Source organism: Diospyros lotus, chromosome 2 (assembly GCF_014633365.1).
Source record: "Diospyros lotus cultivar Yz01 chromosome 2, ASM1463336v1, whole genome shotgun sequence".
Taxonomy (NCBI): domain Eukaryota; kingdom Viridiplantae; phylum Streptophyta; class Magnoliopsida; order Ericales; family Ebenaceae; genus Diospyros; species Diospyros lotus.
This window is the reverse complement of record NC_068339.1, coordinates 7,512,237-7,528,904: the sequence shown is the minus strand read 5'-3', so window position 1 is coordinate 7,528,904 and position 16,668 is coordinate 7,512,237. Positions and strand designations below refer to the sequence as shown.

Genomic DNA, 16,668 nt, shown 5'->3' with positions numbered 1-16,668 from the left:
TATGTACCCTTCAATTAATTATATAGAATGTGATGTATATCGACAAAAATATTTAATTTATTACCATTAAGTATTACACATAATGTCATTTGATCATCTAACATTTATGTATATATATAAAAAAATGTTATTTAAATATAAAGAGTTTTAATACTTTATATGACATTTAGAATTGATAGTTTGTATATATATTTTTATAATAAATAACTTTGTATAAGATAATTCACCAACAATATTGAATGTAACATAAAATGTCAAAAAGTTTGTCTAAATAGTATTTTGTGTGTGTGTGTAGAAAAGATTGATGGGAAAAGAGCTGCCCTCTGGACGCCGTGTTTGCTAGGCAAAACAGCGGTAAATTTCCGTTGGGGTCATAGTTAAGTGGTAAAGGAGTAGGCTGAAAAGCTTATTTGAAAGTTTTTAGTGTGAGTTCGATTTTTGAGAGAAGCAGAATGCTTTCTTCTGGGGGAGGATCTTAAGAGTGATATTAGTGGTACTTAGGCCTATCACCCTGATCATTTGGACACATACCTCGATTTACCTCCTCAGTGTAGTTTTAAGGATAGAGTGGCTGAGAATGCAAGTAATGACTCGTAATCCAAAAAACAGTGGTAAATTCCAGCTAGTGCTAAAGTAGTAGTACTGGTGGCGTAAATGTGATAGTTTAATGATAGGTAGTTGTGTTACTAAATATGAAATTTTTTGTTTGAGTTGTGTAAGTATTAGACATAATATTATCTACGTCTCAGTGAATTTCTCATCTTTACTAATTAATTGAGTTCAAGAGAAATTAACGAAACATACATATATATAGTAGAGAGAACTATATATTGCCTATTGGGGGCATCCAACTAATTACAAAAATCTGTATCCGCCTTGCCACCTTCATAACTAACCAAAAAAAAAAAAAAAAGTGCCAAATTCCATAATATATAAAGAGATGAAAAGAAAAAGATAATAATTGGTTTCTCCTTATTATTGCATTTTTCTCTTCAATAACCGGCAATTCATATATTCCAAAACAACTGAAATCATAAGGAATTACCAAAAAAAAAAACAACCTTACGAATTAATTCCTAATTAGAAGTCCATAATTACTTCATACAGTAATATGTGTTCTTACATCAATATATATAACGCTTTATCACTTATTAATTACACATACTTACTGGATTCAACTAAATTTCCCAACTCTCTGTGGGAGATCATATGGAACAAGAACACAAATTAACCCGAATATTAATATAATCATGATTGGTAGAAGTCTGTATGTATATATATATATATATACATCACCACCATCATAATCATCATCTACTATATTGATACATCACCGGCCTTGTTAGGATTTTGCAGGAGCTCTTCTATCATTTGGAGCGCAACTCTCTCCTCTTCATCCATATCCGCCCTCAAATTAGGCCCCGTTAATGCCTCTGCCGGCGACTCCGACGATTGCCGGTCCATCACCTCTTCGGTTCGAGCATGAATCTTCTTCTCCAGCTCGACCGTCATAACCCAACTCGAATGCGAGCACGCCCCGGCCCGTTTCTGCCAGACTCCGATGTGCGAATTCTCGGTGTCGAGCCTCAGACACATCAGAGATGGCGAAGGAGCCTTGCCACATTTTCGAAGCTTCGCACGCAGGGCTTCCGATAAGTCCGCCGACGACGTGGAAGCCTTCTCGATGTCGGTCTCTAGATCTCCTTGCGAATTGTGGGTTACGGGGAAGTTGGTCTTGGCGTTTCTGCCGTTCATCAAAATGGCGGCTTGGTCGTAGGCTCTGGCTGCATCTTCGGCGGTGTCGAATGTCCCTAGCCATATCCTTCTCTTTCTGTTACACACCGATCAAAGCAGATATGTTTAGAGAGAGAGAGAGAGAGAGAGAGAGAGTAAATAGTAGTTAGTTAATTAGGGAGCTTACAGTAATGGATGGCGAATTTCAGATACCCAAGATCCCCAGTGACGCTGCCTGACACCCCTGAACTTCTTTGATTGTACCATGCTTCAGCTAATTCACAGACACAGAGAGAGAGAGAGAGAGAGAGAGAGAGAGAGATGGAAGGGGACTGGTGAGAAGCAAAAGTTCAGTTATAATGGCTGGAGGCATTGATTTGGAAGAGAAGAGAACACCCGTCAACGAACTAAAATTTGTACGGTATAGGGGGCATTAAACAACTTCACCTACAACTCCCCGGTTATGGCTTCCACACGATTAAAAATCTGTGGACTTTTTATGTGGTCTAGGCCTACCTAAAGTCACTCTTCCGTCAGCCTAGCTATAGCTACATCTTTTTTTTTTTTTTTTGTAATATTTCCCAGTACTCACGTATACTACTTTTGCCTTGTCGTCTTCACCACTTTCATCCTGCTCAAGTTACTTTCTACAGATCGGGTTCTAGCTAGATCATAGTAAGGAACAGAAAGAATATATATATATGTTACTATATTATTATAATTAGGCCTTTTAGTTTTAAATTAAATAAAGCATATAAATTGAAAAAAAAAATTATCTTGTTATTGTTACGAGACTTAATCTCACTAACATTAATTAGCTTCATGATGTGTTTTATATCTATTCATAATTTTAATTATTTAATTTTGCAAAACATGAATAGATAGATGGTGGAGAACAGGTCATTTTGTTGTTGAAAGTTCATTTTGGAGCCAAACTCCGCTAGCAAGCTAATACGTACTACTTGTGCAATATATAATCACACAAGTTATTATTATCCATCCTATTTGTTTTTCTCGTTTCTTGCTTCTTAAGCTCTCAACCATATCAGTGTACGTACCTCCACAACTAATGCTGCATGCAATATATATGATGGATCTGTTGCCGGGGGCGGGGGGCCACGCCCCCCTCTCATTTTGCCAGTCGTTCGAGACGGACAACGTAACTATCCACTTAATTTTATATAATTATTAACTTGTTTGACAGATAACTAATTGTTCCCCGTACTTATATTGGCATATTATAGGATGATGATCGATGATTAGGGCATATATATTAAGGTTGTTAAAATCGAGATTTTAAGTGAGATCGACAAAGGGTCCATAAAATCATATCGTAAAATCGTAAGATTTTAGAGATAATTAAAAATACCCTTTAATTTTTATAAATATATGTTTATAATAACATAATTTTGTAGAAAATGAATTAATATTATTTAATAACCTAATTATTCCTTATTATAATTCAAAAGATGATATTTCCAAAATATAGCTCAAAAATTAGTAGATTGGTATAGGTAATTTAAAGGCAAAATATAGGTAATTTAGAGGTAAAATATAGTTTAAAATTCTTTAGAGAATGCTTCCAACGTCTTCCATTAGATTTAGATTGCAATTTTTTCTTGATTTAACATTGATTAAATCAAGTAATATCCCGATTTGGAGTTGGGTGGTCCATTAATTAATTACTTGTTTGTCTTGATTTACTTATGCAATTAATGTTAAATCAAGTAAAAATTATAATTTAAATCAAGTAAATTGGAACTTATGCAATTAATGTTAGATGCTATGTGACATTGAAACTTATGCAATCAATGTTAAATCAAGTTCCAATTTAGAGGCAAAATATAACAATTCATTGCATAAGTTCCAATGTCAGATGCTATGTGACATTGAGACGTTGGAAGCATCCTCTAAATTACAACTTAAATCAATGAAGGTCTTTGAATCGTAAAATCGTTTGAGGATATCTGAAACGTAAAATCGTAAAATCGTACATGTAAAATCGAGATTTTATAGGATTTTATCCCAAATTAGATTTTACATGGGATTTGAATCGTTTGGGAGTCTTCGAATCGTAAAATCGTACGCATAAAATTGGGATTTTAACAACAATGATATATATATATATATAATGCACGACAACAACCCAGAAAGTAACTCATCAAATTAAGGGTGATGATATATATATATAATAATATATATTGGCAAGGAAAGCAACGAGCACATGGTTGCATTGCAGCAGAGAAGTAACATGAGACGGTATCATTGGCCGTATATGGGGCTGAAAATGAAGTATCCTCGTCCTTGAGGGTGTGGGAACAGCAAGCAAAACAGTGACAGGCGGCATACCTAGTTTTGTTTTTTATGGTAAAGTAATATGCCACTCCGAGGCAGACAATAATAGATCATTTACTGATCATCTGCTTCAACCCGATATATATATTGATTTCTTCCAATGTTTTTTTTTTTCACTAAATAAAGCTAAATCTAAACCAATTGAGATTAAATCTAAATCGTAGGATAATTAAATTTAATCTAGTCAATTTAATTTAATATCAAATTTCAATTGATAAATATAATTAATTTTATTATTATGTTAATACAAGTAGTTTATATGATTTTCAACCACAAAAAATGCAACATTTATCATTTATCAACCTCATCTAATTGAGCTCGATCTCAACAAAGTGGTGTTATCTTAAATTGATTTCTCATTTTTGTATAAAAAGGTGAAAGAAAAAGAAATGCTTGTCATAGAAATTATGTGACCTCGACAACCCAATCCGTAGCTGTCGGATCACTTCACTTCTTGAATTGTTTTTTTTTTTTTTTATTTTCTCGAATTTTGAATCTAGTAGAATATATAGTTGATTGCTTGTGATTAAAATTATTATAAAATACTAAAATGTGACCAAATTCTAATAAAATATGGGGAATCCACAAAGTATATCCTAATTTTCCATTTGCTTGTAATGAGACAGAAGCCTTTCCAGTTTCCACAATTGGAAATTGCAATAGAATTGGTAGAACCTTCTCAAATGTTTGATTTTGGTAATAGGCCATGGGATGTGCCTTTGGCTTTGGGTGCCCTCTTTACATAAATTTTCCAAAATATTCTGTTCTCTCTCACTTCTTTTTTTTTTTTTCTTTTTTCAGGAAAGGCCAAAAATGCCTTTCTTGGCTCCTTTGAAAATTGAAAAGACAACTGACCACATATGAATCACTTGACCACATATGTATAGCTGACGTGTCTCCTCCAGTTAAAACCCATCACTAGTTGGTCCTTGATATACTGGCAAATTTCATTGGCACTAACTCTACTAGGCCACAATATGTTGGCAGTGAAATCCCTAACGAACTAGACTCACTAATACTAACATCCAATTGTAAGTATAAGATTATGGCTCACAACATATTTATGCTCTTAAATTTTTGTAATTTTTTTTATAAATTTTTAAAATTTTTATGAGTTTAAATGTGTTTCTAAATTTAGATCAAAAACATATTTATGCTTTTGAATTTTTTATTATAAAATTTTAAATTTTACATAGTTCCAAATCATATCTGGCCATCAATTGATACACATGTACTCTGACGTGACAATTTTTTAGTGTCTCGTTAACTCTTTCTCTTAGGCATATCTTCTCTCTTCGGTGTCTCCTCAGCTCCCCCTCTCTCTTTTCGATAACATCTTCTTAACTCTACTTCTCTCTTCGATGTCTCCTTAACTCCATCTCTCTCTCTCTATCTAGTTGTGTCTCCTCTATCTTTGACATCTTCTACATCTCCTCTAGTTACATCTTCTTCAGTTGTATCTCTTGCAAACAATGTTATTTCTAGACTAGCCCCATTTTTAATCTTCCCAAACAACAGGGTAATTATCGACACAGGCACATCAGTAACCCATATAACTTAACTAGCCTAAGTAGGCCAATCGAAAAAGACGTAGAAGACGTCAAAAAGAAATGATATGTAGTTAGAGAGATAGAGAGAGTTGAGGAAAAATTAAAAAATTGCTATGTTAGTACGTGTGTGTATCACTTGCTAGCTAAGTGTTTAAATGAGTGATTTTGCACAGTTCAAAAACATATTTAGGACCACGAAAACCTTAAAGGCATAAATATGTTTTTGATCTAAGTTTAAGAACATATTTGAAGCCATAAAAAATTTAAGATTTCACAAAAAAAAAAAAAAAAAATTCAATGACATACAAATACTTTTGGTCATAAGATAATCATTATAGTCATAACCATACCATCACATCCATACATACACAGGCACATGTAGCACGTGCCCATGATAAAAACAAGACACGAAAAAGAGTAGAGGCGGAGCTACATATGGCCAAAGGTGAGCCATTGCCCGCCTTGAATTTTTGGGAAATGCTATTGTACATAATGGATTATTTTTTTTAAAAAAAAAATTCTATCAATCCATGATTTTCTCTCTCACCTACTCGGACACCCTAATTTCCATGGCATCTCCTCTACCTCACATTCTCTCTCTCTCTCTCTCTCTCTCCCATCACGTCTCTTCCATATGCCCAAAAATTAAACACTCCTACCGGCTTCATCTCTCTCACTATCGTCGGTGATAATATTTGACATTTTCGACAGCTTCTCGACCACGGATCGGATGCACTTCGTGGCCAATACAACACTAGCATGCATCTACCCCAGCAATGGCCTCTAATCTTCGATCCAACTATATTTTCATTAGAAACCATCGTATTTTCAATGAAAGTTTACGATTAAATTTATAGAGATTCGGTGGTTAGATCCAGCTGGTTTTTTGGTATATGGGTCGATGGGGATAAGGGTATCGAGTAGTTGTCTCTGATCGTCGGATACCACCGGCCATGGTGGTTGGTTGCAACTGCCAGTGCATTTATGCGCTTGTTGAGTTTGACCAAAAGTTTAAACTTAAATTTATGAAAATTTAGTCATTGAATTCTGTTAATTTTTGAATATGTTGGTCGATGAAAATAAGGGTGTCGAGTAATTGTCTTTGATCGCCGAAAACCACTAACCATAATGGTTGTTGGTGACTCTCAATACATTTTTGAGTATGTTATTTTAATTTTTTTTTACTATTTAATTTTTATTCCTCCGCCACTATAAAGGAGGTTATATGAGAGAGTCTATAAATAATATATAGCATTTAATAAAGTTGATTTTGTAATTGTCTTTCTCAACTCTCTATCACACGTACTGTATGAATTAAATATATATATATATATATATAGTATCTGTATGCTATGCAAAAAAAATATACAAAGAAGGCGTGGTTGAGCTTGAGGGATAAGCAAGGCAGGCAGGGCCTCATAAGAGGTAGAAAAAATTAAGACAAGGTGATGTACGGCCCCTCTGCCCCTGCGTGAACGAACAGAATTGGACACACATGCATGGGTTTGGGCGTACGTACGAAATGCGAATACGGTATGGCGATTATGCATCACTCCTCCCCTCCCCTAGACGACGACGAGGAGGAGGACGACCGCTGCTACTACTGTGTGTGTGTGGCAGTGGGAGAGTAATTTATGTTAAATACTCTTAATTTTTGGAAAATACATCCAATACCCATATTTAAATACATCGACACTTTTTATATAAGATAGAATTTTTTTTTATACAAAGTGACTTTGTCATATACAGTATATTTTTCGTATTATAAGTTATATCTTTCCTCCACTATATATGTACAACAAAACAAAAATTTCCACTCTTTACATTACCCCGACGACACATTAATCCTACGGGCGTAACACGGTTGATTCTCAAATAACAAATTACACTCAAGAATACAAGGTCGAGTCATGACAATCGTAGTATGAGAGTTTCACTTTCTTGTGAGATGATTTCTTGTGGACACCATACATTATGTTTTTTATTTGATGTGCTATCATGATTAACCTTTCCTATATACATAGGACAATGTGCCAAGAGCTTAAAGCGATAGATTACACCTTTTACCCCAAAGAGGAGGGAGAGGAGGAGATGGCGCCAACGTGCTTCCAATCCAGTCCACACTCCACTCCACTCCACTGCCGCTCTGCTAGCTGTTTCATCTACCCCCACTACCCCACAGCACAACTACTTGTACCAAGGTGTAATAACTAGCTCTGGCTATAAAAATCTCATATTTATATATTTGTTTAAAATTTTAACGAGTTTGAGTAATTCAAATTCAACCTTGAGTAATTTAAATAATAACTATATTTTTATAAAAATAAAATCGTCTGAAAAGTAATTATTCGAAAGCACTCAAATATCATGTTTTTATTATTATTATTATTATTATTTTCTTCTGCAAATATGATTTCTTTGCTTCTTCTAATTCTGTGCAAATTAATGACCATCACACGGGGGACCCGTATGAGTTGTCCTGATTAATTAATGTTCAATAAATCTGAGGAATCTGAGATGATTATTGTTGATCCACGTGGAGCTTACAAATCAAGATGGCCTCTTGTTCGTTCATGCATCCATCGTTTTTCAGTACAAAACACACCCATCTCTTCATTTGTATTTTTTCCATCTAATCCCACATTAACTCTTACATTACATATTAAAGTGGGGTAAAATTAATAAACATTGAACTTTAAAATTATAATTATTTATTCATTGAACTTTAAATTATAATCAATTACTTATGAAATTTTACTCAACGTCAACCATTTATCACTCGTTATAACTCCGTCAGCTATTACAAACGAAAAATGCTAACGAAATCTAACGTGTCAAAAATTAATTTAATATACATTCACTGAACTTTAAAAATATAGTTATTTACTCACTAAATTTTGTTTAATATCAATCATCTATCACCCCGTTACATCACCGTCTAATCTTGAAACATATTAAAAGACTTTTGTATGCATTTGAGATCACCTACTTCTCAAACTAAAAACCAAAAATTAAATTAATGATTCAAATTAAAAAAAACTACTGATGTAAACCAAAAGTAAAAAAAAATGTTTGTTTAGATTTTTTTTACCTCTATTATGAACAACGAAATTCACTAAAAATGTATTTAATAATGAGACTAAGAGCCAAAAATTGATTACAAAAATTGTATTTCTTCCATGCCAAAAACCAACAATCTTTAATCCATCATCGCCTCAAACAAAACACTTACCCATCCAAACAATGTGACTCTATGACCATCTTAAGAAAACAAAAACTCAATCCTAATCAGTGGTCACCAAGTTCACTCATTACATCTATGCCAATTTGATATAATACATAATTGTAGGTGCAACAATATCTGATGACTGGCATACTTTCAGTGAGTGACCAAATTGGTCATATTCGGTGTCTGACATACCTCCAGTTTTTTGCTCTTGGTCTCATTATTGAATATTTTGAATTTCATTATTTGTAACGAAGGTAAAAAATATCTAAGCAAACATTTTTTATTTTTAGTTTGCATCAATAGCTTTTTTAATTTGAATTATTAGTTTAGTTTTTGACTTTTGGTTTAAGAAGTAAATGATCTCAAATTCATACAAAAATCTTTTAATATGTTTCAAGATCAGACGGTGATGTAACGGGGTGATGGATGATTGGCATTGAGCAAAGTTCAGTGAGTAAATAGTTACATTTTTAAAGTTTAGTGAGTATATGTTAAATTTATTTTTGTCACGTCAGATTCCGTTAGTCATGTCAGATTCTGTTAGCATTTTCTGTTTGTAATAACTGAAGGAATTATAACAAATGATGGATGATTGACCTTGAGTAAAGTTTAATGAGTAACTAATTATAATTTAAAGTTCAAGAAATAAATAATTACAACTTTAAAAGTTCGACTTCTTATTAATTTTACCCCATTGAAGTGCAAGCAAGTTAGCATTAAAACATGACTAGGGCATCTAATTATTAGGGTCTTTTTGGCTCTCAAAACTGAAAACAATAAATATGTTTTGAAAAAAAAAAAAAGCCAACTTGAACATGTCAAACTTTTGCCTCTTTTTCCTTGCATGGCATAAAAACAAAAAGATTAAAAACAAATATATAATTACACAAAAATATGTAGGGATCGAAATGGGAATTTCTATTTGCAACTATAATTTTTACTCTTCGTAATCAGCGTAAGTAAAATTTTAATTTTTACTATTTACAACCAGAGTAATTTTTTTTTACAACCATCCATATTTTAAATATACCCTCCAAACACCCATCCCTCAAAAGATACCTCAACGCGCATAAATTCACTCTATTATTCAAATAGCAGTAACTATAGCTAAATGGATATAAGATATCAAAAAATTATTAATATTTTTAAAAATTAAAATAATTTTTCAATATTATCAAATAGCATGCATCTATATAATTTATATTTAAAAATAACATAATTTATAATATTAATTACTAGTTTAATAACATAATTTACATACTATGGATGAATTAAATCAACAAATTCCAAAGAAACACAACATATATATGTATGGCTATGTAATATGAAATCATTCTCATAGTATTTGGAATATTATAATTAATTATATTTTATGAAAAAATTAAAATTTTATTATATATATACATATTATAACTATATATATACATATATATTATATGTATAATATGTATAGTTATAATTATATAAAATTATATTACATAAACTATTATATATATACATATTATAATATATAAAATATATATATATTCTCCTGAACTTTGGGGTCGAGGAGAATTGAATTCTCCCGAATCTCAAGGTTGGGGAAATTCATTTTCTCCAAATCCATGGATTCGGAGTTCTTTGAACCTCTTGAATTTTAGGATTCGGGAGTTTGGGATGCCCCGTATCCCGGGATTCAAGGAACTCCAAATTATTCGAATCCCAAGGTTCGGGGCATTCGCCAGGCCACGAACCCCAAGATTCGACACTTCGACAATTTTGGGGTTCAGGGGTTGGGGGATGCCCCGAACCTCAGGGTTCAGGGCTTGAAGGCACCCCCAAAGGTATTTTTTATTTTTTAATTAATTTATTTTTTTAATTCATCTGTCGTGTATGTAAATTATGTGATTTAACTAGTGATCGATGTTATAAATTATGTTATTTTTAAAAATTAATTATATAAATGCATGTTATTTGATAATATTGAGAAACTATTTTAATTTTTAAAAATATTAATAATTTTTTATTATCTTATATCGATCTACTATAACTGTTGTTATTTGAATAATAGAATAAAATGACTATGATGATGGTGGGTGAGAAAGTGGGTGTACGTGCTTGAGGAGTAATGGTAAGTGATTGATTGTCAACGATTTAAATCAAAAGTAAATATGAATTTTTATTTGAAGATATTTTAAGGATATTAAAAATGAGTTACGAAAAACAAAAATTATGGGTAGAAATAGAATTTCGCTAGGGACCCGGGCGTAACGCGTAAGTTTGGCAAAGCAAAATCCTGAGTTAAGCCGTCCAGTCCCAAACCGTGCTGACATTGTTGTCAGCCAACCCAATGGCTCTGCAAAAAGTACATGAAAAGTAGTCCAGCAAAGAAAATGTGGAGCATTGACTCTAGTGTTGATGGTATTGGGGGCCTAAGGGGCCATTGTGCCCTAAATGTTGAATTAATTAAGGTTTTAATTGATTGGCCATCCCTCAATTATTTATGCGGTCCTCTACATTATGACTTTGGAGTAGAACCAATTGTTGTTTAATTTCCCTCTTTATTGTCTTCCAGTGGCTTTCGACAATGTGGGCACCCACAGAGCTGCCTTCCCTGTTAAATAAGAGATTTTTTTTCTAAAAGAAAAGAGTAATGTATGTGTTATATATAAATATATATTAATAACATTGATAATTTGACCATATATATTATAATTTATTTTTTGATTTACTTTATTTAAATAAAATTGTAGTTATGGAATCTAAAGACATGTCTTTTAATTTAAATTTAAAAAGATATATTTTTAAATTTTAAAATCATATATTTTTTATATTAAAGAGTTGTGATATTTTTAAAGAATAAGTCGTTTCTCAAATGATATGATCTTTCAAAAGATTGAGTTCTTTAGTTTTGTTTTTATTGACAAGCACTATTTCATAGTTTATAAATAGATTAATTTGGATAAAAGAGATGCATAATGAGTAAAAATAACTATTATTTCTTATTTTGATAATTGTAGTTTTCTTTCTCTACTTTCTTATTGATTTCAATTGGCGGGTTTGAATTTTTAGTGGTAGAAGAGATCAAAAAGTTCAATTTTAATTTCTAAGTTAGATATTATATATATCCTGAGATTAGAATTTTTATGAATCATTGCACTTTCTAGGGAAAATTAGTATAGTAAAAATAATTTTCTGAAAATACCTTGCCTAACACGATCATTTTTTTACTTTAAATTTGTTTTAATTTTTATTTTATTATTTTTCTCTGTATTACTGCGCGCGACAGCATGTGTTTATTCAAGTGAATTTAATTAAAGGTGAGAATTATGAGACAATTATAATGTCCACTTTTAAAATAAGAAGAAAATATATCTTTTTTTGTCCAAAGTATATATGAAGAGTAAATTTAAACATAATTATCCTAAAATTCTGCCCCACTTCCATAAAAGCGGGCACTTTGTGGCTTTAATAGATATATTTTTTACTCCACTTAAACTAGCAGAAGATAAACAATCGATAATAATAGTAAATTATTTAGTTATGGATGCAGTCTTGCTATTAATTAAATAATTGAGACCCTTATTATTACCCATGCAGGGTACGTAAGCCTTGACAACAGACTATGATAATTTCCTTTATTAAAATAATAGGATTCAAATCTTTCAATAATAATCGCGATAAGTAGTGCAAGTCTATATATATATATATATATCTCATATGATCATCATCATCATCATCATCTACTACAGTAGTGCGTCACCGGCCTATGGACTTTGCAGAAACTCGTCTATCATTTGAAGCGCAACTCTCTCTTCTTCACTCATCTCAACCGTCAATGCCGAACCCGCTGGAGGCGACTCCGACGATTGCCGGCCCATCACCTCTTCGGGTCGAGCATGAATCTTCTTCTCCAGCTCGACCGTCATAACCCAACTCGAATCGGAGCACGCCCCGGCCCGTTTCTGCCAGACTCCGATGTGCGAATTCTCGGTGTCGAGCCTCAGACATGTCAGAGATGGCGAAGGAGCCTTGCCGCATTTTCGAAGCTTCGCACGCAGGGCTTCCGATAAGTCCACTGACGACGTGGAAGCCTTCTCGACGTCGGTCTCTGGATTTCCTTCCGAATTGCGTGTTACGGGGAAGTTGGTCTTGGCGTTTCTGCCGTTCATCAAAATGGAGGCTTGGTCGTAGGCTTTGGCTGCATCTTCGGCGGTGTCGAATGTCCCTAGCCATATCCTTCTCTTTCTGTGCCACACCGATCAAAGCAGATATGTTTAGAGAGAGAGAGAGTAGATAGTAGTTGGTTAATTAAGGAGCTTACAGTAAAGGATGGCGAATTTCAGATACCCAAGATCCCCAGTGACGCTGCCTGACCCCCCTGAACTTCTTTGATTGTACCATGCTTCAACTAATTCACAGAGAGAGAGAGAGAGAGAGAGAGAGAAGGGAAGTGGAGAAGGGAATATATAGATGCAGAAGGGGATCGGTGAAGAAATAACAAGTCCCATATATATATAGAGTTTGATAAATTAAGGGGCATTAAACAACTTTCCCTACAAGTCCCAAGTAATGAATTCCACATATAATTAATTAATTAAATCTATGGACGTTTTATGTGGTTTAGCCCTACCCACCCACCTAGCTAGCTAGCTAGCTACATTCAGTGTCCTGTCAGCTCCACCTGCACCTTCTGCAATATTTTGGAGTATTTCTTTCTGCATTTTATTTTGAGTGGTGTTATTAATACTGTTAAAAGAGTTCTTAATACAGTAAAATAAAATAAACAATGTGAATATTCGTAAAAATTGTTTATAATACAAAACAAGAAATTAACAATTTTTATAAATAATTATGTTTTTTTAAATCTAATTTGTTGGGTTGGGTTAACAACACTTTTGAGGTCCACTTTTCCTATATATGTATCTTTATCATACGCTCAATTTATTTTATTTTTTACTTTTGATCACTATGCGTGATAGATTGTATTCTAGATTAAAATAAATGACAAAATGAATATTTTAAATCACTAAACTAATTAGACTCTATCCACTCAAATTAAATAAAGCATAAAAATTAAAAAAATTACATATAATCAATTATATATTATCACAGGTCTTAATTTCACTAAATTAAGGAAAGATTATTATATAGTCGCGTACATGTATTTTAGTTTTCAATTCTCTCTGTTCGTAATTATATTGGTTTTTCTTCACTTTTTTTTATCTAACTTTAGAAGTCTGACATGTCATAGTTGGTGCTATATATATAGTTACTCAATTTTAAACTGAAGAAAAATTACAAACAAAAATCTAGAACTAATTATCTGATGATCTCAACAACACGAGAGACCATAAATGGTGGACAACACTTAACATAATAATAATAATAATAATAATAATAATAATAATAATAATAATAATAATAATAATAATAATAATAATAATAATAATAATAATAATAATAAAGGCCACTCTACAACAAATTTTATTTTTGAGGCAATTTTTAGACACATTTGCAATTTGTCTTAAGTATATATTTCTAAATGCATTAATCTTTTCTGCCTTTAAAAATTTACATTGGAAGCATTTTAGAAAATTACCTCTATTATCTGTGTTTAAAATATAATTATTTGAGACATTTAATCCTTTTTGCCTCTATAAGATATTTTTTTAGAGGTAAATTTTTATTTTGACCTAAAAATATATAGTCTTTAAAGGCTTTAATTTTTTTCCCCTCTAAATGTACATTAGAGACATATCAAAAAATTATCTTTATTATATATATGCCTTTAAAACGTAATTATTTAAAACATTTAATTCTTTTTGCCTCTATAACAATTTTTTTAGAGACTTCAAAATTTTTGCCTTTAATATACGTACCTTTGTTGTATGCCTTTAGCAACATATCCATTAGAGGCACCTAGCTAATTAATTAATTTTCTTATATAACATATTTTTTAGATACAATAAAATTTTTGCCTCTAATTATAAGTTTGTTATTTGCTTCTATTACATATTTATTAGAGGCTCTTAATGTTTGCATCCTCTACAAAAAAAAAAAATGTTTTAGAGACACATAAAATTTCTTCCTATAACATATTTTTGTTATCTTCCTTTAAAACAAATACTAGAACTACTTAATTTTTTTTTTTTGTCTTCTTTGTAACAACACTTTGATATATCAATATACACTTAACTTTTATACATTCGTAACTTATATATATATATAGCAATATATATATAGCATAATTAAATGCATAAGCAACATAATATTTTATAGAATTTTAAAATATTTACTTTTTAATATGTTCAATAATAGAAAATAATGTTAATGGTGTTGTAACTTATAAATAGTAGATGATGGAGTTGATGAGTTATGGTCTTGAGCTTAAATAGATTAGGTCTCTCTCCCTCTCTCTTATTATTCTTTTGCTTCCTTGGGTGTAAAAGGTGAAGTCTCTCGTCTTAAGGACTTCCACATTACTTTACGCACGTGGGAGGAGTTAATCACGATATATAGCAGCATATCGGGTAGGAGGCATAGTATATGGTACCCACAAAAAGCCACCTCTACAGGAGGGTGAAATTCCTACACTGCGACTGTTATGATTTGAACCTGCATCCTTAAGTACAATCTGTTACTTAAGAACAAACTGTATTACGCCCGTGAGGCTATTCTTTTGCTTCCTGCTTATATGATAGGAGCAATCAACTATAGTAGAGTTGATATAAAGCGACTAAAATTGCGTCTTCCTAGTTTCCCCCTAATTTCGATGCACGGAGATCTTCCTATAGATCATATTAAATATAGGCCAAAAACACATGAATTTCCCTTGATTTTGTCCGTTTATCTATTTGTGCCTGAACTTGGAACTTACTGTGCTCTCCAAATTTCAATTTAAGATCTATTACATCCCTCAAATCCCAAAATTCAAAATTCTACACGTGACATAGATAAAATTTTATATTAATATAATATATATTAATAAATTATACATAATTATTTTATCATTAATAAATCATACACAATTATTAAAAAATATATATATATATAGTAAATATAGTGGTTGTTATATACCAATACAATATATATATGTTATATATATATCTGCAAAAATTTAAGTGATATTTTCTTTGTATTTCAGTTTTCAGTTTTTAGTTTTAAATTTATTTTTAATTTTGCGTTAATAATGCTTGTTTTGAGATTTTTAAAAATGTGTTCTTTTTATCATTCTAAAAAACTATTTCTCTAGACAACGTGTTTGTTTTAAAATTTTATAAAATGTTATTTTGTGATATTTTATTTAAGAAATTTGATTATTAAATAATAAAATCAACTCTTTTTAATATAACATTTTATATTAAATATTATTATAGATAATATGTGTAATACACATACTAATATACTATACCCAATATATATTTTTAATTATAATATATCTATACTATATTTTTAAAATTTAAAATAAATATATAATTTTATTTTCTAAATTTAAGAATAAATTTTTCTTTGTTTTCTTTTTCCTTTTTCTTTTATATTCTCTCATGCACTTGCTTCTTCTCCGACCCCGACAACTACAGCCAGTCGGAGATTCACATGATCAGAGCCTACGATTAAAAAGTCCAAACTAAGAGGGTTAATATACACAAAAATGAGCCAGATTTAATGGCTAGATTTTAATAGATCTTATTTTTAATTTTCGACCAAACGTAAAAAACGCAATCAGTCGCCACCAGCCACCATGGCCTATGGTTTCATGGCTGTTGGTCATCGTTTGGATGTTGCTTGGCCGACCGACGATCATCAAGCCATTATCAC

At 31.7% G+C, this 16,668-nt stretch overlaps 2 protein-coding genes across 2 annotated transcripts; both read right to left on the bottom strand.

The window, feature by feature from the left end:
• Positions 1–1,056: 1,056 nt before the first annotated feature.
• Positions 1,057–2,144, bottom strand: LOC127795301 (ethylene-responsive transcription factor WIN1-like). Its single transcript, XM_052326901.1, has 2 exons — positions 1,922–2,144; positions 1,057–1,831 (listed from the first exon to the last, which is right to left on the bottom strand). Exons 1-2 carry the CDS (start codon positions 1,999–2,001, stop codon positions 1,318–1,320), a joined length of 594 nt encoding a protein of 197 aa, XP_052182861.1. The 5' UTR covers positions 2,002–2,144; the 3' UTR covers positions 1,057–1,317.
• Positions 2,145–12,484: 10,340 nt separating this feature from the next.
• On the bottom strand, positions 12,485–13,323 carry LOC127795303 (ethylene-responsive transcription factor WIN1-like). Its single transcript, XM_052326902.1, has 2 exons — positions 13,172–13,323; positions 12,485–13,095 (listed from the first exon to the last, which is right to left on the bottom strand). The coding sequence occupies exons 1-2, from the start codon at positions 13,249–13,251 to the stop codon at positions 12,615–12,617; spliced, it is 561 nt and encodes a 186-aa protein (XP_052182862.1). The 5' UTR covers positions 13,252–13,323; the 3' UTR covers positions 12,485–12,614.
• Positions 13,324–16,668: the final 3,345 nt, after the last annotated feature.

Coding starts and splice junctions, on each gene's coding strand:
- LOC127795301 (XM_052326901.1), bottom strand. CDS start 2,001: ATGGTACAATCAAAGAAGTTCAGGGGTGTCAGGCAGCGTCACTGGGGA. Junction 1,832..1,921: donor GAAATTCGCCATCCATTACT/GTAAGCTCCCTA, acceptor GGTGTGTAACAG/AAAGAGAAGGATATGGCTAG.
- LOC127795303 (XM_052326902.1), bottom strand. CDS start 13,251: ATGGTACAATCAAAGAAGTTCAGGGGGGTCAGGCAGCGTCACTGGGGA. Junction 13,096..13,171: donor GAAATTCGCCATCCTTTACT/GTAAGCTCCTTA, acceptor GGTGTGGCACAG/AAAGAGAAGGATATGGCTAG.